Source organism: Polyodon spathula, chromosome 8 (assembly GCF_017654505.1).
Source record: "Polyodon spathula isolate WHYD16114869_AA chromosome 8, ASM1765450v1, whole genome shotgun sequence".
Taxonomy (NCBI): domain Eukaryota; kingdom Metazoa; phylum Chordata; class Actinopteri; order Acipenseriformes; family Polyodontidae; genus Polyodon; species Polyodon spathula.
In genome coordinates, this window is record NC_054541.1 from 1,479,768 (window position 1) to 1,506,018 (window position 26,251).

The 26,251-nt window shown below is 41.6% G+C and overlaps 1 protein-coding gene across 2 annotated transcripts in view; it reads left to right on the forward strand.

The window, feature by feature from the left end:
• Positions 1 to 9,397, forward strand: part of LOC121319185 (hydroperoxide isomerase ALOXE3-like) — a 29,893-nt gene extending 20,496 nt beyond the window's left edge. For both annotated transcript variants that reach the window (XM_041256371.1, XM_041256372.1), the window contains 9 exons: positions 111 to 280; positions 761 to 904; positions 2,534 to 2,737; positions 3,419 to 3,505; positions 5,433 to 5,602; positions 6,987 to 7,108; positions 7,384 to 7,484; positions 7,916 to 8,086; positions 8,629 to 9,397. In XM_041256371.1, coding sequence (XP_041112305.1) covers positions 111 to 280; positions 761 to 904; positions 2,534 to 2,737; positions 3,419 to 3,505; positions 5,433 to 5,602; positions 6,987 to 7,108; positions 7,384 to 7,484; positions 7,916 to 8,086; positions 8,629 to 8,808 — 1,349 coding nt within the window. In that variant the 3' untranslated portion in view covers positions 8,809 to 9,397. The remainder of the gene's footprint in view (positions 1 to 110; positions 281 to 760; positions 905 to 2,533; positions 2,738 to 3,418; positions 3,506 to 5,432; positions 5,603 to 6,986; positions 7,109 to 7,383; positions 7,485 to 7,915; positions 8,087 to 8,628) is intronic.
• The last annotated feature ends 16,854 nt before the right edge of the window (positions 9,398 to 26,251 follow it).

The window sequence follows — 26,251 nt, forward strand, 5'->3', positions numbered from 1 at the left end:
ATGTGTGTATTTTCATACTATGCACTATGAGTATTATTTACTGTTTTATGGTTAGCTAGTAAAATCTCGGAATAAAGATGAGTCTAAATTGTGCATTGTTGTCAATCCAGCGTGTGTGCATGATCACTGGAAGGAAGACGACTTTTTTGGGTACCAGTATCTAAACGGCACCAACCCTGTACTGATCAAACAGTGCAAACAGATCCCTGCAAACTTCCCGGTCACCAATCACATGGTCAGTGGATTCCTGGAGTCCAACTCCCTGCAGGAGGAAATGGAGGTCAGCACTGCACTCCCTAACCCGCCCCTCTAGTTTGAGGTATTTTAGTGCCTGTGTGGCAGCCTGCATTGTGTTCATTAATAGATAAATCCCTTTAAAGTATTTCTTGCCTCCTTAGCTTATTGTTAAGTTTTGGGCAGGGGAGACAAAGTAAACTTTTAAGGCTGGTTTCACAGACCCAGATTTGCAGTAATCTTGGATTACTATACCTCAGTTAACATTGAGTAGGAAGATTAATGCTAACTGGAGATGGGTTAAGTCTTGCAAGGCACAAGTAAAAGATAAAAAAGATATTACAGCACCATACACATCACTGTGATTCAATTATAGTATCTGTTAAATAATACAATATTTTATTGTTTTAATCATTTTATAGATTTCATCTCACTCTTTCTGTCTATAAAATAACACATTTTCATTCCAGAATTCACATTCACAAGAAGCCATTGAAATTGAATCATATTTCTATGTTTTTCTCAGAAGGGGAATATCTTTCTGGTCGACTATCAGCTGCTGGAGGATGTCCCAGCCAATACAATTAATGGACATACTCAATATATTCCTGCTCCGCTATGCCTGCTGTACAAGGATCCCCACAACAAGCTGAAACCCATTGCCATCCAGGTACCCTACTGCATACTTGTATGTATTAGACAGCTGGTGCCAGGCTGTTATGTGCTCAGTACAAAAAACTTTTTAAAACTAATATTGCATTTGTGACTGAAATTAATAAAACTGTCAAAATAATTGGAGTTGGCTACATTATATACATATAGATTGCATTGTTATACAGCTAACTAGAGAAGCTATGGTAATGCATCGTTCATTCCACACAAGCACTCCAAACTACATAACAGTGTGGAATTAGGATTTTCTGTGCGTTTGTTTGAAACATTTCTTTCTGCAAAGAGCATGGAAACACGATCTGCACACCTGCTCTAACGAAATAACGAATAATCCAATCACTTTCTTAATACAAGTGAAGCACATTGTTTTACAGAAAATAAACATTGCAATCATAAAACAAGTTTATTTTCCCACTCCATTGCTTGTTCATTGTCTGCCCCTTTTACACTGGTGACTTTGCAAAGCTCAGACCCAGCGTTGAAGCAGCTTGTTGCAGCTGTGTGAATTACCCATACCAGCACATTGCCTCATTCCGTTGAATGTAACAACCTGTAGCAATCAACCCAGTTGCTCAGCTGCTTCTTATTAACTCAGTTATGAAATAGAAAAGTGCTGTTAATAGTGTGCATTTTTTAAAATGAAGTGCTGCCAGTGCTGTGTTTATCTGATTACAAAGTTAGTGGAACATACAAGTTCTCATAGATCTATGGGGAACAAAATAGTATGGATTACATCGTGCTTGTTACACCCTTTATTAATCTATTTTTATCAGGGTTGGGGTCAGTTCTGAATGGAATTGGAATTTGTTGGTAAATTCCAATTGAATTCAAGAATTGGAATTGGAAATGAAAAAATCTTCAGGATACAGAATTGGAATTTGAATGAAAGGAAGTAGAACTTAATTCCATGAAATTCCATTCATTTTAAAAAGTGAAATGCCACATTTATTTTACAGTATATACTTCATACTGTTATATTATATCTTTGTAAACAATACTGATTGCAATAGCATTAATATATCATTTCGAATACTGTATCTTAAGCATGGCTCAAAGCTTTCAAGTAATCAAGCACACCTCAATGAATAGTACACCCGAGTAATGAATTGCCTTGTATAATACTTGCCTATTATATAATAATAATATATAATATAAGGCAAGTCATTACTCTTCATTCAGGTCTGCTTGATTATATGCATTCTGGGTAATGTGTGTTTTGTATTTTTATTTTTTTAATAACATAGGAGTGAAGAACTAAAGGATTAAATAACGGATGAATAAAGAAACAAATAATTAAGGACCGCTGCAGCTCTTAAACATCTCATTACAACAATGCAAAAAACGAAGTTTTGAAAGCTTTGAGCCATGCTTAAGATACAGTATTCAAAATGATATATTAATGCTGTTGCAATCAGTATTGTTTACAAAAATATATAACAGTATAAAGTATATAGTGTAAAATAAATGTGGCATTTCACTTTCTAAAATGAATGGAATTTCATGGAATTCAATTCAATTTCTTTACATTTCTGTAAAGAATTCTTTCCAATTCTGTATCCTGAAGATTGTTTCAATTCCAATTCCAATTCTGAATTGACCCCAACCCTGATTTTTACTCTGATTCTAGCTGAAGCAGACGGAAGACCTGGAAAACCCAATCTTTTTACCCAGCGACAATGAAGAAGACTGGCTGCTGGCAAAGATCTATGTGCGCAGTGCAGACTTCAACTATTTTGAGCTGGTGACTCATCTGCTGAGGACTCACCTGATGGCAGAGGTGTTCTGCATGGCGACGTTCAGAGAGCTGCCCTCGGTGCACCTGCTGTGCAAGGTACCCGTGCATTTCTACTGAAGAGAAACATCCACCATCACTGCATTATTGTTTTCAGTATTACTGTCATTATCTCATTTTCCCAGATCTACAATACCAGACATTATGTTTGCAGTTGTATTGGCATTGTAGTGCTAAATTGACGAATTCTGTATGTAAATGCTTCATTACCATATGATTTACTGAGTTCTAACCCTCAAAATTTCATTGGGAAGCAACTACTGATTGCCCTAATTGGGAAAATAACGTGAGCTGGCAGATTTGCACGCCACGCACAGCTGCGTGTGTGTTGCCCACAACTTTGCTTCTGCACAAATGCCCAGGGAAAGTTGGGCCCATATAATGTGTATTGAAACCCGCTACTTGCTCTTTAAGGTCTGCAATTGTTTGGGTCAGGGACACGGCAAACTTGGTATCACCACTTCATTCCATTGCAGGACTTTGTATTAACGAGATCCTTAATTACCGAGTTGACCTCCAACAGGGTCGATTAAATAATTTTGGATCTGGTTGAAACGAAATCTTGCAATGGAATGGATTGGAAGTGCCAAGGTTGCCACCCGCTAGTTTAGGTCATTTAAATAGACCACACTGATTTCACCAATTAGTGTTTGTACAGTGTGCCAATATTGACTTCAGACAGAATTTTAAAAATGCATGCATCTCTGTTTTATTTCATAGCTCCTGACTCCCCACATGCGATACACTCTGCAGATCAATATCATGGCAAGGAATCAACTGTTGGGTCCGGGTGGAATCTTTGACAAGGTCAGACTCTGTTGTTGCAGATCCATTGTATATGCAGCGCATGCACATTAACACTTACCAACAGCAGATTTAAAGCAAACATATGTAGCTGTGTCAGAACCAAAAAAAAAAAAAAATTGACTTGTTTTAAAAAAAAAAAAATTGACTTGTTTTAAAAAGTTTTGAATGTACATGGCTAGCCCTTTGTAAAGTTTTGAATGTACATGGCTAGCCCTTTGTAAAGTTTTGAATGTACATGGCTAGCCCTTTGTAAAGTTTTGAATATACATGGCTAGCCCTTTGTAATCACAGCTTCAGCATACAGACAGGTTAGAGCAAAGATGCAACTTGTATCTCAAAGATTTATAAATGTTGTTTTTAAGATTCTCTCCTTAAATCTCCCCTTTTACCCTTCCACTGAGTCCTGAAAACCAATCTGTTGTTTGTAAAGAATCACGTATTTGATTAGAGAAAAAATAACTAACTTTATTAAAGGAATAACTCGGAGCTCTGGAAAGTGCCAGGTATCTGGAGCAATATTAGTGAAGTGTGTTCATGTCCTGATTTGTTGTTGAAACGTGCTGTCTGAGCTCTATACTAGTTGAGCTGACAGGCTGTGTGGCTGATGCGACAGAGCTGGTGCAAGCTACTGATTGGCTGGTTTTGGTGGATAATAAAACAAATTTAGACCACAATACACCGATCCTAGCTCTGGGCGATGTCTGAGAAAATGGCCGCCGGTTGCCTAAAGTGTCACATGTTCCTCAGGGCTGAATGCCATTGGATAAATTGCAGGACTTGATTGGCAGCTGGGATCGGTCTATTGTGTCTGTGTTTAGTACACCCAATAGATGTGAACTTTCATTTAGACAAATCAGAATGAATAAGCCATCGCTTGCGTGGATTGATTTTAAATTTGATTCACAGTCGGTGCTGCGCCGTTCCAGCAGTGGTGTTTATGTATGAAACGCATCAATTGCATGCCCTATAATTCACATCAAAGAAAAATAACTAAACAGTAATATCATAATATTAATACTATCATTGTGTTTTAATATCATTATTAAATATGTGTAGATCTGAGTGTAAGAACTCGTATCGTCTGTGTCCTTTCTGTTCACCTCATGCAATGATCCAAATTGCATCCCATTGCCTCGCTTTGGAAAAGGTAGTCAAGGCATGCAACTGGAAAAATGAATCTGCCTTGTTCTTGATGGAATACAGAGAATAGCTGCAACTTTCCTGCCACCTTGTGGGGGTAGAGTTATCAGGAAAATAATCAGGAATGTCTGTTCTGAACGGTGGCCCTGAAGGGCAAGGTGAACATTTAAAAAAAGTGGTTAAATAAAAAAGTGTGCCAGAAGTCATTGTCGTTTTTATTTCCGGCACACTTGTTTTTAAGTTTCTCCACTATTCTCGGAAATGTTGCGCACTACTTTTTTAGTTTTGCGCACCACTTTTTTAAAATGTTCCCCTTGCCCTTTCGGGCCACCGTAGTTATGTCTTTTTACATCCAGTAATTTTGTTGGTTGGGTTTTTTCCCACACCTACAGTATCAAACTGGTTAACTAAAAATTCTCCAGACTGTTGTTGTGTACAAAATCTTAATTTTAAATTGTATTAAAAGGAAAATGCACAAACACACAAACCAGCAATCCGTACAGGAGAGCATGCCAGGGAACCTTTCTGCACTGTCAGCATACATCATTTAAAATCTGCACTAAATAATTCAAATGAACACTGAAAATGCAAGAAAGCAGAGCGCAATTTACCACATGGCAACCTCTGGAACGCATAGCAAATTGAGGTCTTTCCAGTGTAAGGTGTTTTTATAGCAAAAACTGATAAATGCAGCCCTAAACTGAGAATAAATACCTGAGAAAATGTATGAAAAAAAATAAAACTACAGTAATGTAATTGTTTTGAACATGATTTAATTCTGAACTAGGGATTCAGCACTGGAGGAAAAGGAAAGATCATAGTGTTGCAGAAAGCTCAAGCATCCCTGACCTATAGCTCCCTCTGTCTGCCAGAAGACATTACAGCTCGTGGGCTTCAAGACATACCCGGTTATTACTACAGAGACGATGGCCTTAAACTGTGGGCTGCGATCAGCGGGTGAGACTGCCAGCAAACTGTACACCTGAGATATGTAAACATGCAGCCATTATCTTCACCCTGCTAATGTGCATATAAACAACCTTTTATCTGTGTGTTACTATACTGTGATCTTCATTCTTAACCCTTTCTACTGACTGTTCACTCAAGCATATTTGCATGGTTAATAAAGACTCTTAAGACCCTAATTTGATCAGATGTTAAAATAAATGCAAGCGATGTAGTGATGACGTTGTTATACTATGGTAAGGGGATGCAAATACTTTTTTGTAATTTCCAAAACAGGCCTAATGAAAAATGTATCATCAACACCAAGTCAGCAGCAGCTGAGAATAGGCTTGTAATAACAACTTCCCTGCCAGACAAAACGAAACATATACTGAGAATAGGCTTGTAATAACAACTTCCCTGCCAGACAAAACGAAACATATACTGAGAATAGGCTTGTAATAACAACTTCCCTGCCAGACAAAACGAAACATATACTGAGAATAGGCTTGTAATAACAACTTCCCTGCCAGACAAAACGAAACATATACTGAGAATAGGCTTGTAATAACAACTTCCCTGCCAGACAAAACAAAACATATACACATTATTTACACAAGCCTGTTCATGAAATATAAGCGAGATCTAGACAAGAGACGGATCTATTTATTTGTTTATTGTTTGCCTGTGGGGGGGGGGGGGTCTGTTCCATGGCCCTGGCTCACTCATCTTTTTTTTGTTTTGGTATGTTTTCTAAAGCTGCTCCCGCTTTCTCCTTCCTCTTCATCTTTTCTTCTCTGTGTCATGCGCTGTGTGCATTTTTTATGCCGCTGTTGCCCCATGTGTGAGATTCTGTCACTCATATTGGATGAACACATGAAATTGGAGAGTTTCACTCAGATGAGAAGCACAAACACAGCTATGGGTTAAGCCCCGCTCGGCCAATCTTCGTCCGTGACAACATGACCAGCACTACGAATATCAGTGTTACCTCATCTGCATTTTGGTTAAACCGAAGTTAAACACTGAAACCACCACAGTTTTATTGAATGTATACATTCCCTGTTAATGTGAAACGTATTGGTTTTAAATGTAATTGCTGTATTTCATATGAACAGGTATATATCCATTTCATTTTAACTATTGACATGCAGCCCCATTCGTTTCCGTGTGTAGGTCTCCCTTTCACAAAATGCTGACTATTGCATGAACAGGCCCATAAAGTCCAAAGCACATGTCTATATATATATATATATATATATATATATATATATATATATATGCAAATAGGGCAGGGGTGGGCAATTCCGGTCGTTCCTGGCTTTTGTTCCAACTTTGCCCTCAATTACATAATTGGATCAATTGGACTTACTGGTTATTATTTTCTTCCTGTTAGGTTTGTGAAGGGCCTGCTTCACCATTACTACCCAAATGACAGTGATGTGTGTGAAGACACAGAGCTGCAGAGCTGGATAAAAGCTATCTTTTTTGAGGGCTTCCAGGGAAGGATCGAGTCTGGTGAGATATTGTTCAGTTTATCAGTACCTAAGCGGCAGTGGGCAATAGATGATTTATTTCCCTCTTCTAAGAATGAAAAGTTAAATGTAGTGAAAGTAATAAGATCCGGTATGTGTATACATGTGCATCGTGAGGTTGGAATACTGGTTTAGCAGGTTTTCATTCAATCAGATTTTCTTTCAAATGTGTTTTTTAGTGCTGTCATCCCTAGCAGAGCATCACTTTTGATAATGATGAAGTTAGTGTTTGATTGTGTGTTGCAACATCTCTTACAGGTATTCCAGACTCATTCAGCACTGTTAATGACCTGAACAAGTTTCTGACCATGGTCCTATTTACCTGTTCAGCGCAGCACAATGCAGTCAACAATGGACAGGTGAGCTCTGAGCTAAACATTCTAAATTCTGCTGCTTTCTTGTTTTTACCCTCACTTCTGGTTTGGTCCTGTATTCCTGTGACATGCAAGCGCACATTTTCAAATCTGAATCCTGCACACCCTTATTAATGACTGGATATGCTGTAAGTGAGTGGCTGTGAAAGATTCCTGGTTAGGCTTGTTTGTGGTAGTGTGACATTTGGAGAGAAACAACAGAAAATATTGAACTAAATTACATCTTGTATGACATACATTCAGTTGTATTACACTTATAGCCAGCTTATAACCATCTTTTCCACATTGGTAACTTGTATCCTTTTCACCAGTAGTGCTGGACAGATTTCAGATACAGGAGTTCAAAGAAGTTTATACAGGAGGCCCCGCATGTATAGAACTAGTGAAATAATCCTACCACACACTGTATCCCTCAGTTTGACTTTTGTGCCTGGATGCCCAATGCCTGTCCCACCCTGCGACACCCTCCTCCCACCAAGAAGGGGGAGACCACCAGGGCTGACATCCTGGAAAGCATTGCGGATATCAGCAGCACCGTCAGCTGTCTGGCTGCTGTATGGCTGCTCACCCGCCCGTCTAGTGACTTTGTGAGTTTCACTTTTTATAATATTAACAAGCATTCCCCCGCAGTGACATGGAATAATACACGTACGAGCTTAACAGATACGATTAGGATTCTCCTCAGCTCCTTTGTGTATCTAAAATAACAGATTCCTGTTATCTTTTCCATTTAAAATAACTTGAGCCATAAAACCAGGGAGTGTATTTAATATGAAATTATTGATTGTACACAGGCATAGTAAAGCATAAAGGATAAGTTAGCATCGTATGTTAACAACCCCATGCCTCAAAATTAGTACCAATACCAAGCGTTACCGCAGTGGTGCACGACGAGTGCTAAATCATGTTTACAGAATCAATTTTGAGTGCAACATCTCTTTGCACCCACTGCAATCGATTCTCGGCCCTGGAAAATCTGCGCAAAGGGGCTTTGCATCATTCTTAGAGGTTTGCGTCCCTAACAGAATAGAGCCCCATGTGGTAGTTAACATGAGTAACCAAGTAAACAAGTTGCAGGCCTGGTAGTATTGTAGTTCATGTCATTGTAATGAGCACCTCTCTTTTACAGGTTAAACTGGGGTGCTACCCGGAAAAACGCTTCACAGAGAAGGAACCCACAGATCTGATTTCAGAATTCCAGAAGGCTCTGGACACGATTGACAACGAAATAGTCCTTCGTAATGAAGGCATTGAACCAGAATTCACCTGCATGTGTCTATCACTCATTGAGAACAGTGTGGCTATATAAATAAGCCAGAGTAAAAATTGAACAACTCCACCCCGTATTCACTGTATTGGGGATCCATCTGTTTTGATGTTTTCGCTTAAATCTGAATATGGGGAGGAATAAGAAATGAAATGCTTCAAATCCAGAATCATTGATGGCTTTCGTTTTTGTCTAACCCGTTTATGCTAAATCATCTGTTGTCCAATATAAATGAACAAACCTTTATTGAAACAAAACAAAAATTAATGTTCAAAAGAAAACCTTGAGACCTATAATCTGGGGTTCATTGAGTTTCCTTTCCCTATATGAGCATTATTTGTGGCTGGTTAATAAAGGAGTAAGGTGCCATAGTAACATGTTTAATGTGCTTTACTTAGTGGATCCTTTAGTGGCTTGCTTCTCAGGCGTATTTGTGATTAATTAAGGTTGGGATTAGGGTTGTTACTTGTTTTGAAATTTACCTATTGCATGTTATAAATCAACTATTAAAAATAAAGTTTGCTCAATGCAGATATATTACTATGCACTGGCCTATGCCCCTGTATGTCTTTAATTATATCTGAAGTTGCATTTGCTTCTTGCTTTTGAATAATAAAGAATTTTCAATCGATTATTGTTTCATTATTACACATACAGTATTTAATTAGGAAACTGATTGCAGAATGCACATCTACTAAGATCTGTGATAAAGGTGAAAAAATAAAGGTACAAGATGAAAACATTAGTGATGGGTACAAAGCCTCACCCTCTTCGACCCGTCTTGAACCATTTGAAGCAAACAGTGCTGTGAAGTGAAGGTTCAATTGGTTCGCATGAAGCAATACATCGTGTGACACAAACAGCAGTACTTCTACGTTGCAGACGCTCAAGGTATTCAGTCAAGCAAGCTCACGGAGCAAAATCTTGCTGACGGTGTCGTAGGTGCACTATTGAAACATTGTGATGGTATATTTACAAAAGAAGACAAACTATGACAAACTATGAATACAATGCTTTACTACAAATCAATAATGCTCTTCATTGATGTAGGCTAGAACTGAAGGAAGAATGGTACTGTCTTGTCAATTACATTTTTAAAATAAATTTCAATTCATAAAGTTAAATTTATATATATATATATATATATATATATATATATATATATATATATATATATATATAGTGCCTTGCAAAAGTGTTCAGACCCTTGACCATTTCTCTCATATTACTGAATTACAAATAGTACATTGAAATTTGTTCTGTTCGATATTTTATTTTAAAACACTTAAACTCAATATATTGCAATATATAAGCAAGATATTTAAGTTTTTTATTTTTCTTAAAAATATTTCCCAACATAAAACCAATGTAACCTTACAATAATTGATTCTGAGTTTAAGTGTTTTAAAATAAAATATCAAACATAACAAAATTTCAGTGTGCCATTTGTAGTTCAGTAATATGAGAGAATTGGTCAGGGGTACTTTGCAAGGCACTGTATATTATCAGTTTAATTATTATATTATTAATTATTATTATCAGTTTAATTATTATAAAAATTAATGTAATGATTATTTGAGATGTTTTCCGGAAAGAATTGTTAATAAAATGTGTTTTCAAACCTTTTTCAAAGAAGTGTTGTGATACATAAACAAAATAAATGTAAAAGTATAAATATCACATTGCTATACTATTGAAAAAACACTGTTACACCTTAAAGCATTAAAACAATGAAATGTATATATTGCTGATGTTTGTGTTATGACCGTGGGATCCGTGGTGCCTCTATTAGCTTAGTGAGACAAAGTGTCAATTAGGCTTCAAATCGTCCGTAGAAGATAGAATAACTAAAACATAGGTCACAGAACCACTGGCAAACTCAGACCACAACATGGTCTCATTTGAAATGTTTTTTAAATCCCCAAAACTAATGACTAAAGCTAAGGTTTACAATTTTAGAAAAGCAAACTATGAAGGTATGAAACAGAGACTAACAGAAGTAGATTGGAGTAAAATAGAGAAAACACCCACAGAAGAAGGATGGTTGTTCTTCAAAAATGTAGTACTAGAGGCGCAAAACAATTACATCCCTAAAGTAGACAAATCTAAATGTAAAACTAAATTGCCAAAATGGTTTAATAGATCAATTAAAAAAAATATTCAGCGAAAAAAGGCACTTTACAGAGCATTAAAAGAGGACCAAAAAGAAAGTATGCAGAAAGAGTACACAGAACTGCAAACGCAAGTCAAAAAGGAAGTTAGAAAGGCCAAGAGAGAAATAGAAATAAACATTGCTAAGGGAGCTAAAACCAATTCCAAAATGTTTTTCCAATATTACAACAGCAAGCGAACATTCAAAGAGGAGATTAAATGTTTAAGAGATACAAATGGCAAAATTGTAGATGAAGAAAAAGACTAGCAAATATATTAAATGTTTACTTTTCACAAGTTTTTACAAAGGAAGATACTGACAACATGCCCCACATGTCATCCAGTTCCTATCCAGTTTTAAATAACTTTAGCATAACTGAGGCAGAAGTGTTAAAGGGACTAGGAGCTCTTAAAATAAACAAATCCCCTGGGCCGGATGAGATCCTCCCAGTAGTACTCAAAGAAATGAAAGAAGTAATTTACAAACTGCTAACCAAGATCATGCAGCAGTCTCTTGACACAGGGGTGGTACCGACAGACTGGAAAATTGCAAACGTAATACCGATCCACAAAAAGGGATACAAAACTGAACCAGGTAACTACAGACCAGTAAGCCTGACTTCTATTATATGCAAACTTATGGAAACTATAATAAGATCCAAAATGGAAAATTACCTATATGGTAACAGGGTACTGGGAGACAGTCAATTTGGTTTTAGGAAAGGGAGATCGTGTCTAACTAACTTGCTTGATTTTTTTGAGGATGCAACATCGATAATGGATAAATGCAAAGCATATGATATGGTTTATTTAGATTTCCAGAAAGCTTTTGACAAAGTTCCGAACAAAAGATTAATTCTCAAACTGAACGCAGTTGGGATTCAAGGAAACACATGTACATGGATTAGGGAGTGGTTAACATGTAGAAAACAGAAAGTACTGATTAGAGGAAAAACCTCAGAATGGAGTGCGGAAACCAGTGGTGTACCACAGGGATCAGTATTAGGTCCTCTGCTATTCCTAATCTACATTAATGATTTAGATTTTGGTATAGTAAGCAAACTTGTTAAATTTGCAGACGACACAAAAGTAGGAGGAGTGGCAAACACTGTTGCAGCAGCAAAGGTCATTCAAAATGATCTAGACAAGATTCAGAACTGGGCAGACACATGGCAAATGACATTTAATAGAGAAAAGTGTAAGGTACTGCACGCTGGAAATAAAAATGTGCATTATAAATATCATATGGGAAATACTGAAATTGGAGAAGGAATCTATGAAAAAGACCTAGGAGTTTTTGTTGACTCAGAAATGTCTTCATCTAGACAATGTGGGGAAGCTATAAAAAAGGCTAACAAGATGCTCGGATACATTGTGAAAAGTGTAGAATTTAAATCAAGGGAAGTAATGTTAAAACTGTACAATGCACTAGTAAGACCTCATCTTGAATATTGTATTCAGTTCTGGTCACCTCGCTATAAAAAAGATATTGCTGCTCTAGAAAGAGTGCAAAGAAAGCGACCATAATTATTCTGGGCTTAAAAGGCATGTCATATGCAGACAGGCTAAAAGAATTGAATCTGTTCAGTCTTGAACAAAGAAGACTACGTGGCGACCTAACTCAAGCATTCAAAATTCTAAAAGGTATTGACAGTGTCGACCCAAGGGACTTTTTCAGCCTGAAAAAAGAAACAAGGACCAGGGGTCACAAATGGAGGTTAGACAAAGGGGCATTCAGAACAGAAAATAGGAGGCACTTTTTTACACAGAGAATTGTGAGGGTCTGGAATCAACTCCCCAGTAATGTTGTTGAAGCTGACACCCTGGGATCCTTCAAGAAGCTGCTTGATGAGATTTTGGGACCTAAAACCACCCAACCTCACTTCAATCTGTATCTCCTGTCTAAGGGAGTCTTAATTACTTGGTGCTGTAAAGAAAGTTAATTACTTGGGAGTTACATTGTAAAGGGTGCTGAAGAGTAATCTGATTACAGGTTGTGTTTCTTCAACTGCCCTGCCTGCTTACACAGCACTACATGCTGAAACCAAGAGGTTGCCTTGGTGTCATCCACTGTTCAGAACTGTGATTGTTCCTTTATACAGGCAGAGTGTATTAAAGGCAGCCATACTTATGCAAAGACACATGTAACCAAGCCAAGGAAAATAAATCCAGTGCTGCAGTAGACTAACACAAGTGTCTTGACAAGAAACATTTGTTTTTCTTATAATAAATTGAGGGTTTATCAAGAGAGATTCAACACCACCTGCTGCTCAAGCAGTTTGCTTCTCTTTGGAACCATGCTTAGATTCAAACACAGGATCCTTTGAGAAAGACATGTACAACATATCAAAACGTTGGGCTTAGATTCAAACACAGGATCCTTTGAGAAAGATATGTACAACATATCAAAACGTTGGGCAGCTGGCTATATATATATATATATAATACTATATAATATATATATATGTATATATAATATACAGTGCAGTCCGTTTATAAGGATTACACAATTCCCGGATGATTTTGATTCTTATAAGTGGTCACCAACTTGATTGTTACGACAAGTGGATGCTGTTGTGTAAATCTCACAGCTATTGTTAAGCTGCTTATAAGTGGTTGATTGTTAAAAGTGGATGCTGTTGCAAATCTCACAGTTTTTCATTAAGCTGAGATGCAACCCCCCCCCCCCCCCCCCCCCCCCCCTACTAGACAGTTACGATTGCGCATTAATGAGCGAGTATAAAAGTTACATTGGGAGAAAAGATATTCATTCACCACTATCTAGACATTTTGTAGATGCCAAACATTCAGTTTCAGATCTTACATTCAGTGGCATACAAAAAATACTTCAAACTCGCAGAGGTGGTAATCTCGATCAAAAACAATGTGACTCCAAAGGGATCTTCTATCTCCATACGATACATACTGGAGGATTAAACGAAGAGCTAGGATTATCAAGTTTCCTGTGATATAATGCGCAAGCATACTTGTCTCATAAGAGCTTAAAATAAACGATAGAGTTTTGAGATGGTGTCTGTTACTAGCGGATTATTTAGAAATATACTCAATTATGTTACGACTGTTCTGTCTGAAATATAGCTGTAACATTTATGTAATGTCTTTGTGGTTTTTTGATTGAGTTAATTTGCTAACAGACTGTTCTGATTTGTTTCTAACTATGATAAGCGATCGCTCTGTTTGCCGTATATTTTCTTTCTGTAAGAGGAGTGTCATTGTGACCCTAAACAGAAAGCGACGAAACAGGTCGCCCTCCTTAATATAACCCGATAAAGAATAAGTCACGCACCCCCCAGGTGATTTACTGCATCGTCAGGCATTGCAGGTTCAGGAGTGCACTGCAGTATTTAGAAAGCACATTTGTGTGAGTCAGGATGGTCTAGTGGTCTAAGGCGCTGCGATCATGTCGCAGTCTCTCTGGAAACGTAGTTTCGAATCCTGCTTCTAACAAAACTGTTTTATTCATTTATTTCTTAAAACATCCACCGAATGCTTAGTAATTTCAATGCGTGTAATTATGCCTTTGCATTACTTTGAATATTTAATTGTTCAGTTTAACTTTCACACATAGCGGTCACTACAGTGGACAGCTATTTCTAAGTGATTATCTCCTATAGAAACTCTGTTTTGACATCATAATGTATGGTATCCTCTTCATTGGACCTCTACTGAAAATAAAACGCCTGCCATCTAGTGGCATTTGATAGGTATTATAAAAAAACATAAAGGTGCCAGTACAATGGCAGAGAAAGTTTAGCAGCAGCGAGCACCTCAGGGATTTCTGTAAAATCCTTTTACATAAAAAGAGCAGAGCAGGAAAAAAAATATATTCAAAGAACGTAATGTTTAGGGAATAATATGGTATATGTTTTGTTCAAATACTTTCACAGTTTATGTTAACCCATATGTACGCTTCAGTGGTCGTCATGCAGTATTAAGATTGATATTGCACGTGAGGCCTGTGTTGTTCTATAGGCCTGTGCTAAATATCTTTTGTCATATAAGAGCTATATGTTCCAAATAGGCTCATTTGGATCATTTTATCTTCTCTCAACTGTTTTTTAATTGAAACTTAATTTTCTGAATAATTATTATTATTAGCAGCAGCAGCAGCTGTGTGGTAGTGGTAGCAGTTTTATTAGTAGTATTGTTATTTTCTTACCCTTGACATCAAGAGCACCTAGCTACAGGGTACCAGAGGAGATTCAATCCCAATCAAGGGACAGTGACAGAGATGATGGTGAATGGCAGCCAGACACGCAGGGAGAGGAAGCAGGGAGTCTGAGGAGCGCTAAAATCAGACAAATTCAGTTCACTAAATAGGAGAGTAAAAAAAATATATTGTTTCAACAATAAAGACATTTTTTATTACAAACTTTGAAAACATTTTTGTTATGGCACTTTGTTATGATACAGACGCATGAGGTCTGCTTACTTGGATATATCTATAACTTCTTAAATAAAAAAAAAACAACTTTTATATGTTTTTATAGGTCCTGAAGACTAATAAAAACGATTTGAAAAAAATCTTGTTTAAGGTTATCATAATTCATTCATGAAAGGGTTAAAATGAGAAAACACCAAGCAGCACAGGCTGCACTACACTCAGTGACCACAAGAGGGAGAGAGAGAGTAATAAAATGATGCTCTTTAATCCAGAGCAGTGGTTCTTAACCTGGGGTCCTCAGAGACAGTCCAAGGGGTCCACAGATAAAAACTGGAAACTTTTCACTCAACATTAGCAATGTGCAAAATCAAAATGTTTGCTTCTTGAATGAATTTGATTTCATAAAGTTTATGACGGATCTGTTAACCTGCAGCTCTGATTTTAATATTTTACAATTACTAATTATTTATACTGTGTAAAAAAGCTACATAATCACAGCTGTGGCTAAGATGAATTGTTTGAGAGAAGAGAGAAGAAAGAGAAATAGCTGTGTTTGTACAAACTCAACACAAAGAAAACTAGAAGCTATTTTTTATTTTTTCTTCATAATGGCAAAGAAACTGCATCAGCTGAGAATGAGTTTAAACTTAAGAGCACTGCTTGGCTAGAAGTGGCTGCTGTGCCAAGGAAGACAATTTGCATAGAAAAGACACTTTGCCTTGGCAGTGAAGGAACCAAACAGGACAACAAGATCAACCAACAATCATTGGGTGCAGTTTTGCAATGTTTAGTAAGGAATTTGTGAAAGGAGGGAGGAAGGACAGAATGTTCTAGTACACCATTAGGTTGGGTCAGATGTCTGGGGGCAGAGGGAGGATAGAAGGAGAAGTGGAATGTGTGCTCAACCATGAAATGCTTGCTAGATCCTAAAATCTAGTATTAACTGTTTCTGAAATGTTTCTAAAATTAACATAACAAATGCAACGGAGGGGGCAATCAAGCCCTACAGTTGCTATCCATTGGTTAAACTGAGGGAGGAGACAAGTAGGTGGTAAGGACAAATGAATTGTGTGCTGCGTGCTAAATCCTGATAGGAGTGAGGAATTTTGTGTGAAACATATATAACCGATGTATGTGCTTTACCCCAGCAGAATACACTAGTTACTGATGAAGTGACTGTTATTCTCCGGAGCGCTCTGTTGTTTGATGACCACTGCAATAAACCTTTGACGCAACAATCGGTGTGACTGATTGTCTCTGAACATCTCTGCACTTCATTTTGCGACCCTACAACCTCTTATTCCCCTCCTATTCCAGACTACTCCCCAGCCCAGGCTAGAGGCGTTTGTAGTGACAACTTCCCTTCTGTGAGGGGAGCCGAGGGGAGATTGCCAGGACGGTGCCACCACTCCAGTGTCTTCTGGCATTTTCTGGACACTTGCAACAGCCGATACCAATCTCAGACCGGGTGCACCTTGAACGTATTTACCAAGGCTTGAAGTGGACGCATTCTCAGCAGCCTTAGTGGAAGGATTCTCAAGGCGGCTGCCATCAGCCCCAACAACCTTTGATATACTCTGACCTGTAGGAGAGTGTCCTCTCTGAATAGGGAGAGTGTGGCCTGCAATGACCAAATCCTGTCTTCCGACAGTGAGGCAAGTATGCTCACAGAGTTCAGTTTGATCTCCAAGAACACTGTGGACTGAGACGGTACAAAGTTGCTCTTCTGTCGATGTATTGAGAGGCTTAACTTCGTCACATGATCTATGACCTGTTTTGTGTGCACCTCTGAACGTCTTTTGGAATGCGCACAAACTACCCAATCGTCCAGATAGTTCAGGATCCGAATACCCCGCAGCCTGAGTGGAGACAGTGCTGCATCCATGCACTTTGAAAATGTGCAGGGCGCCAGCAAGAGGCCAAATGGCAGCACACAGAATATTTTCTGTGCGCGGGACGGAACGGGACGTGAAAGTAGGCGTCTTGCAGGTCGATCGATGTGACTGGATGGACGGACTGGGGGATACACTGTGCTGTCAACATGTTAAACTTCCTCTGTATGTGGAACAAGTTGAGGTCCAGAATTGATCTTAAACCGCCGTCCCTTTTGGGCACCAGGAAGTACCTGGAGTAAAAGCCACAGAGAGCATTGCTTGGACTTACCAGGTGTACAGCGTTCCTCCTTTGCAGATTGGCAGAGAGAGCCTTAACTTCGTCACATGATCTATGACCTGTTTTGTGTGCGCCTCCGCACGTGCTTTGGAATGTGCACAAACTAGCCAATCATCCAGATAGTTCAGGATCCGAATACCCCGCAGCCTGAGTGGAGCCAGTGCTGCATCCATGCACTTTGAAAATGTGCGGGGCGCCAGCGAGAGGCCAAATGGCAGCACACAGAATTCGTACGCGTTGCCTTGAACGGCGAAGCACAGATACTTTCTGTGTGCAGGACGGATTGGGACATGGAAGTAGGCGTCTTGCAGGTCGATCGATGTGAACCAGTCACCCAGTTGGACGGACTGGAGGATATGCTGTGCTGTCAACATGTTGAACTTCCTCTGTTTGAGGAACAAATTGAGGACCTTGAGGTTCAGAATAGGTCTGAAACCACAGTCCCTCTTGGGCACCAGGAAGTACCTGGAGTAAAAGCCGCTGAGGGCATCGCTCGGATCTACCAAGCGCACAGAGTTCTCTGTTGAAGATTGGTGATTTTCTGTTCGAGTATCGTGCTCGCTGGTTTGATGGTGGTGAGGAGCACACCCTTGAAGGGTGGCGAACCTATGCAGAATTGTAGAGCATATCCGTGTCTCATTGTCGATAGCACCCAGGAGTCCTGGGTGCAGTCTTGCCATGGGTCATTGCCTTTGGTCAGTCCAGTTGCGAGGGGGGTTGGTGGCAGCCAGGGACCCTCAGGGGCGGTCTCCCTTGGGCTTAGGAGTGGGCGGGTGTTCCTTATGCCCCGGCCTCGGTCTCCAGCCAGAGAACAGGGTTACCCCTGGCCGACGGTGGTCCCGTGCCACAGGCTCTGCCTTTGCCTGCTTGTCTGTTTTGGGGTGGCAGGCGGTGTTCAGGCCCTATTGCCCCCGCAGGCTGTGAATGCCACCTTGGACGCTGGCGGTAGGCAGGAAGGCGCGAGAACTTAGAAGCGACCTCCGTGCCTTTGTGGGAAATTTCAGGGCTCACATCAGTGGTCGCTCTGAACGTGAGTACCCTTTCTTCTGTAGGAAGCGGTTCCCCTTTTCCTCCTGTTCTGCCGGCCAGAAGACGTCAGTGGCTGCAGCTACACGCTCCATGAGTGCCCGGAATTCTTCCGTTTGCGACATATGCGGCGGGGGCGGTAAGGAGCCCCCCGCTGTGGCTTACCCAATGGATGTGGCTGGGTCAGAGACGTTTGACCTCGATGCTGTAACAGACAACTCATCTGGGCTAGGAGGGCTATGCATTGGGGATGGGGAGCGAGACTGGGGAAGTTGGGCCTGCCCTGTGGTAGGGGGCAATCTGCCTTGAGATTTAAGCAGGGTCTCAAGCATTGTCTGCTGAGCCTTCACAGTCTCTGCCACCTCCCAAAAACGCCACTCAGCCGAGCTTGGTCGTCTCTATGGCGACTGTGACGGCGAGCGGCTGCGCCTGCGCGTGGAAGGGGAGTGGCCCCTGCGCGGTGACCGCCTGTCCCCTGGAGTGTTCCCCTCGAGTGCTTCCCCTGAGAAGCGCCTGTGCTTCTGCACCTGTGATGGAGAAGGGGAGGGTGACCCAGGTGTGCAGGGGAGCTCCCTAGTCACTGTGGCGGGGGGGTCCTAGAGGACCTCTGCAGAGGACCTTGGACCATGGACCTCATTCTTTCCTGGCTCGGGGAAGGAGACTCCGTTGGAGATAGGGCTGCTCTCCTGCGCTTTGTTCTATTGGAGAACTTTCTGCATGGAGAGCTGTCCAAATCACCCACCAGCACTTTGGATGCATGTTCTGGCCCCAAGCATCTGGCCCAGGACAAGTACTCGTCCTGTCTAGGCAGCTTCGCCGCGCACTGGTCGCACTGGTCGCACTGGTGAAAGCCAGTGGAGGACCCAGTCGATTTTACTGACATGGTGTCGTAGGCGAAGCTGCTGCATAAGCGCTGTCGGTGCTGGGCTGTAGACTGCTCTTAAATGATTCACCGGTGCCGGGATCGGTGTCGAGGGGAGTGCTGTTGGTGCTGAGTGGTCGGTGCCGAGTCAATCGCGCCGTGGTCAGTGCCGATGTGTAGCGTGGGCTGTAGATGGCCCCGAAGTTATTCACCAGCGCCGAATCAGTCGGTGCCAGGATCGGCGTCGAGAAGAGCGCAGTCGGTGCGAGAGGCCGGTGTCGAGTCAATCGGTGCCGAGAGGTCAGTGCCGAGTCAATCGCTGCCGAAGTCGGTGCCGATGGGTGGCGTGGTTGGTGCCGGGCTCTAGACAGCTCCGAAGGGGTTCACTGCTGCCGAATCAATCAGTGCTGGGAATGTGAAAATAAAGACAGACAAAGATAGACAAGAATAATTCAACTTTAGATACTTTTAGAATAATTAGAATAGCAATATGGAAACAGCTTAAACCTGTTCTGTCGTTTTGCAAAGCAACACTCTGCAAGACTGAGAGACAAAGTTTTGTGCAGTTTGTATTTAGCCTTGGTTATCCTGACACATGCGCACTGATCGCCTGATCGCCGTGTTCCCTACCAGGCTGCTCTCCATCCAGACCTATTTAAACCAATCATAACCAGTCCTGGCTGACAGCTGGTTGCTACTGCGCATGTGCACAGTGGGTTTAGTTGCTCACATTTCTGAGTAAACACAGTCCGTCTTCAGTCTATTAACATATGGGATGAGCTGCACTGTTGATGTGCCAGTGTTACGTGAGTGGGGGGAATGAAACGCACGTCACCTAGACGATGGGAAACACAATTCATTTACAAAAATGCTGGGGGTTCAGCGAACATGTGAACACAGTTAACCAACCGCCACTGGTTATGACCCTAACTGAAGATGTCATTAGCAAAGGGTCATTAGCTGGTTGTATTAACGAGGTTAAACAATAGGTCACGTTTTACTAAACATTTCAAAACTAATAAACAAACAATTACCATAATGAACACTATCGTAGTATGCTGCTTAAAACATAATAACACAATATTCATAATAGAGTTGAGTTCTTATTTATAAACAGTAAAACATTTAAAGCTTGGGACTCTGTCTGTAGCTTGGTGTTGTTTACATTATCTTCAGTATATTTTAAGTGATTGAAAGCTGAAAACACACTTTTCTTATACAAATACAGTATTGGTGAGCGATAATCAGGTTGTTTGAACCAGCCTTTAATCACTGATAATAGGTGCACAGGTGATGATTCCGTGGCTGCTGTGGGGCTCAAGCACCAGTGGGAGAAAATAAGGTCCTGCACAGTGGAAATAAATCACCTGTTCTGTCAAATTATAGTGTGGATGCTTCACAAGCAGAACTGTTACTGGAGCATTTAAAAATATAAAATCCATTTATACAGACTCTCAGCTTTCTAGAAAAGATCTGTGTTTCCCTTGTCGTTGTTTTGCTCTCATTAGTATCTATAGAAGATACAGCGTCCGTCAGTTCTGGCAGATTCTACTGTACTTGCTGAAGTGGTTTTCTCACACTGCTAATTTTAAAAAATAGCCACCTAGCTAACAATTTCATCCCGTGGGCTACAGTGAAACGTCTTTAAACTGGGACTTTAGTGAAGCCTGCATGTGTACGTGAGCTCAATCATTATTGTAGATAGTAATTCATAGCCAGACAGCCATCCAGCATTATTGTAAACAGCAACACATGTAGTGCACAATAAAATAAACGTTTGTGTCATCGGTGTCAGTTTCAGGCGGAGCTTCATGGGCGGCAAGGTGACACAGCTGATTATTTTTGTCCTCTGTCTTCCTGTCTGGTGCTGTAAGTGTCAGTTTCTCAGCACACAGTACAGTAGTTGCTCAGTAACCAGGTTCAAACACGTGATTGGTCGACCTCTATGAGCCTTTACGAACGTGCTTGGTTAAAAAAAATGTAAATCTAACAGTGGCTTTTTTTTTTTTTTTTTTATAGCAAAATAAAACCTAAGCCTAATTTTAGGGACCCCAGCTGTTGTTGTTGATTCCAACTTAGGCACTTCACATCAGGACTAGCAAGTTTTCAAAAGGCACAATTACATGTCATTTATTCACAAACAGACAGATCTTCAGGAAACACTGAGCGAACTGCCCCACAAAAACAAGCCTTGCCAGATGACTTGGAACTCTACGTCCTGGTATGTAGTGCACCAACAAAGTCCAAAACTGTTTGGGAAGACATTGTGGATGCCAATAAAGTGTATAATGCTTTACGGAAGTTGGAGGAAATCAGTCCTTTCTAAAAAGACATAATCTTGCCACAAAACTGTTAGTTTGCTTACAAATCACTTGAACGCATTTAAATGTCATTCTGACAGTGAAGAAGATGACGATGAAATCACTGTGGAGGAAACAAGCAAAGAACAACCTCACCCCAAAGAATCTTTGCTACGTAAGGTTCAACCGGATGAAGAGGCTGTCATTTACCACAATTACACAATACATCCCATACACAATGAAAGAAAGAAAGGTACAGCTACGGATCTTTACCAAATGCTTCGCATACAGGATGACGCTCTGGAAGACTGGGGGAAAGAACTAGACCTACTGTGCTTCCCAGACTTGTACACTCATGGAATTCATGAAATGCATGCTGAACGGACGCCCCGTTTGAATCCAACAGAGTTTGTGAAAGCTCGGCTTCAGTCATACCACGCACAATTTTGGCTGAATCAGCAATACATGAAGGAGGTGAATGGACCAGGTTTTGCAAACATGCCCATCTGTGAACTTGTCGCACAAGATACTGTCAGTGCATCTCGGTTCATGCACAACAAGTTTCTTACAATCCTACATTTTATCACATCCCCAAATGGCCCTCTAGGGAAACTTACTTTTGGCACAGAGAGTGTCAGGGTCATGGAATGCAGCACTTCCACATGCTTCTTTGGGTTGAAGATGCACCACTTATTGGAGTTTCCCCCAACTCACAAATTGCACAATACAGTCATCAACATGTCGCCTGTACCATTCCAAATGACCTGATAGCACCTGTACTCAGAGACCGTGTCTTGAAATGGCAGCACCATAAATGCAACAAGTACTGTCTAAGGTCCAAGAAAATCAAAAACCAGGTGGTGATAGTTTGTAGTTTTGGATTTCCCAGAAAAGAACAAACCGTGGTGGTAATCCAAGATGTAGCTGAAGCCATTGCTGGCCGGAAAACATTCAAACCTCATGGCAGACTGTGGCAAAGTGGTTGGTAAGGGGAACAGGTGTAGCGGTGATGCGATGCAGGAGTGATGAACAGACAACAGTGATTCAGTGAACAAGTGTTTATTTGTGCTGTTTCCAGGTCTGGCGACCGTCAAATAATAAATCCCCGGCAGTACACAACAATGTGTAAAGCGCAGGGATGGTGAAGAACACAGTACAGTCTCACACACAAACAAAGGCACGGTGACCAGTCCTGGGTGATATTCAAACGTGCAGGTGCTCTGTGCAGTGGTGCTCCGGATAGTGCTTTACGTGGCGACAGCTCCGGAGGTGTGCGTTAACTGTCTAGTGCGAAAAAGACAGACAATTATAAACAAACAAAGACAACACACAACACGTAATACGCTCTGAGAGCTCCTCTCTCAGTCCTCACGTTACCCAAGCGAAGGAAAAGCGTTACCCTGGCCCCTATATGTAATCCTGCATGATATCTAGGTAAATGGTTGCAGCTGCCTTATTACTTGCAGCTGCCTCTCGTTTACCTTTCAAATCAATACGGTCTTACAACAGAGTCTCGCTTCTTTCCAGGCTAACCCACTTCCCTGACCCGGAAACGAACTGTCAGGCCAGCCCTTCCAGATACTTCTCCTCTTATTCTTTAGCGCCCTCACAGGTCAGGAGGAAGACTCATCACCAGAACTCATGTTTCCGTCACATATCCCACCACTCAGAGTGGAGCTGAAGGAACACTCGGCTAAATCTACCTTCCCCATTACTCCCCCCTCCCGGGAAAAATAATCCGCATTTTGGTGGTCTTTCCCCACACGGTGTACCATGTGGTACATGAAGGGCTGCAATGCCAGATATCATCGAGTTATCCAGGCATTGCTGTCCTTCATTATGCTTAACCACTTGAGTGGGGTGTGGTCTGTGACCAGATCGAATGAGTGTCCCAGCAGGTAGTATCGTAAAGAGTGAGTAGCCCATTTAATGGCCAAACACTCTTTTTCGACTACGGAGTAGTTACGTTCCCGAGGTAACATTTTTTTACTTAGGTACAATATCGGTTGCTCTACTCCAGCTACTTTTTGGGACAAGACTGCACCAACACCTACATCCGATGCGTCGGTGTGGAGGGTGAATCTCTTGGTGAAATCTGGAGTAATAAGAGTGGGGGCCTGGCAAAGTGTACGCTTAATAGTATCAAACGCCCCCTGACACTTAGCTGACCATTTAATTAAATTTGGAGCACTCTTTTTTGTGAGGTCGACTAACGGGTTAACCACTGTGGCGTACTCAGGGATGAAGCGGTGGTAATAATCGGCTAAGCCCAGTAGTGACCTCACCTGAGTCTTGGTTTTGGGGATTGCTGCATCAACCAAAGCCTGGATTTTGGTGACCTTCCATTCCCCATTAAAAATCCCAAATATTGAGTCTCTGTTTTGGCAAACGCACATTTTCTCAAGTTAGCTGTCAGACGGGCTGCCCTTAGAGACTGAAGAACGGCTGCAACCCTAACCAAATGCTCTCGCCAGGTGGAGCTGTAAATAACCACGTCATCAATATACGCTGCTGCATATTCATGATGTGGGCGTAAAACCTGGTCCATCAGTCTCTGAAAGGCAGTGGGCGCACCATGTAGCCCAAACAGCATGGTTTTAAAGTGGAACAGCCCTTCTGGTGTTGAAAATGCGGTTTTCTCTCTGGAGCTGCGGGTTAAAGGGATTTGCCAGTATCCTTTCGTCAGGTCCAGAGTTGAAATAAACCTCGCTTTTCCCAGTCTGTCTAAAAGTTCATCGACCCGAGGCATGGGATATGCATCGAACTTAGCAATAGCGTCCACCTTTCTGAAATCCACACAGAAGCGGTTGGTGCCGTCTTTCTTCGCTACTATGACGATTGGACTGCACCACTCGCTCCTGGAAGGTTCAATCACCCCAAGCTCGAGCATATCCCATACTTCTTTGCGAACGCCACTTTGTCGACTTTCCGGGATCCGGTACGGTCTCTCTCGCACTGTGACACCTGGTGGAGAGATAATGTCATATTCAACTAAGTTTGTCCTGCCGGGCACATCAGAAAAAACATCGCTGAACTCCTCAATAAGTTTCCGCAGCTCTCTTTGCTGATCCGGAACCAATTGTTCCCCCATTGCAATTGCTCTGGTGCTTGGGGTCTCTGGACAGGGACCTAAATCATCCTCCATATTGCCTGGGGTGATAAATAAGACCTCCCTTGCCTGCCAGGGCTTTAACAAATTAACATGGTAAATTTCATGTTCATTCGGGCGATCGGGCTGTCTAATTTCATAATTTACTTTCCCTATAGCCCGAATCACCTCATACGGCCCCTGCCATTTAGCACACAGTTTCGATTCAGATGAGGGAAGTAGCAGCATTACCTTGTCCCCTGGTCGAAAGGTTCGAATCCGTGCGTTTTTGTTGTAATGCTGCTGTTGTCGGTGCTGAGCCGATCTGAGGTTGCCTTGGCCCAAACGACCGACCAAATCCAGGCGATCTCTTAGTAGGAGCACATACTTCACTACATTATTAGACAAGCCTTTGTGCTCCTCCCACCCTTCTCTCAGCAGGTCGAGAATGCTGCGAGGCTGCCGGCCATACAGGAGCTCAAAGGGGGAGAACCCCGTTGAACTCTGTGGCACTTCTCTTACTGCAGAAAGGAGGTAGGGAAGAAGCGATGCCCAATGTTTCTGCTCCTGTGTTACGAATCGCCTCAGCATCGACTTTAAAGTCTGATTAAAGCGTTCAACCAAACCGTCCGATTGTGGATGATAAACGGACGTCCTGATGGGACGTATTTTCAATATTTTGTACACCTGCTGTAACGTATTGGACAAAAAATTGGTTCCGTGATCAGTCAAAATCTCCTTGGGGATCCCTACTCTAGCCATAATCTGCGCTAACTCGGTGGCTATTGCAGCTGCACTAGTGGACCTCAATGGAACTGCCTCTGGGTATCGCGTTGCGTAATCCATCACTACTAATATATGCATGTACCTGGAGTCAGAAGGTAGCAAAAGGCCCATTATGTCCATTGCAATGTGCTCAAAAAGAGTGGAAATAATGGGCAGTGGGACCAAAGGGGCGGGGTGCACTCGACCCGGCGCTACTTGCTGACAGTCTGGGCATGTGGCTACATATCTCGATACATCAGTATGAAGACCGAACCAATAAAATCGAGCCAATATCCGTTCCCTCGTCTTCTCGGCTCCGAGGTGCCCCGCAAAAGGGATATCATGCGCCAGCCTCATGACCTCGGTCCGACAAGACGGGGGAACCAATAATTGTGTTACAGGCTGTCCTGTGCCCGCAGCTAGGTTTACCCTATACAGTGATTGCCCCTTGATACTGAAATGTGGATATACTAGCGCCCCAGCGCCATCAACATCCTTACCGTCAATGGACCGGACCTGCCCCCAAGCGTGCACTAGTGATGGGTCGTTATGTTGGCCCCACACTATGTCCGCGCTTGAGTACCACAGGTCTGGTACATCGAGAGGGGCTGGACTAGCCTCTGCCCTAGTCGGTCCAGTAACCTCGTCCTCTCGGTCACACTGCGTTCCCACTCCCTTCGACTGGCATTTGTTACCATTACAGCACTCTCCCACCA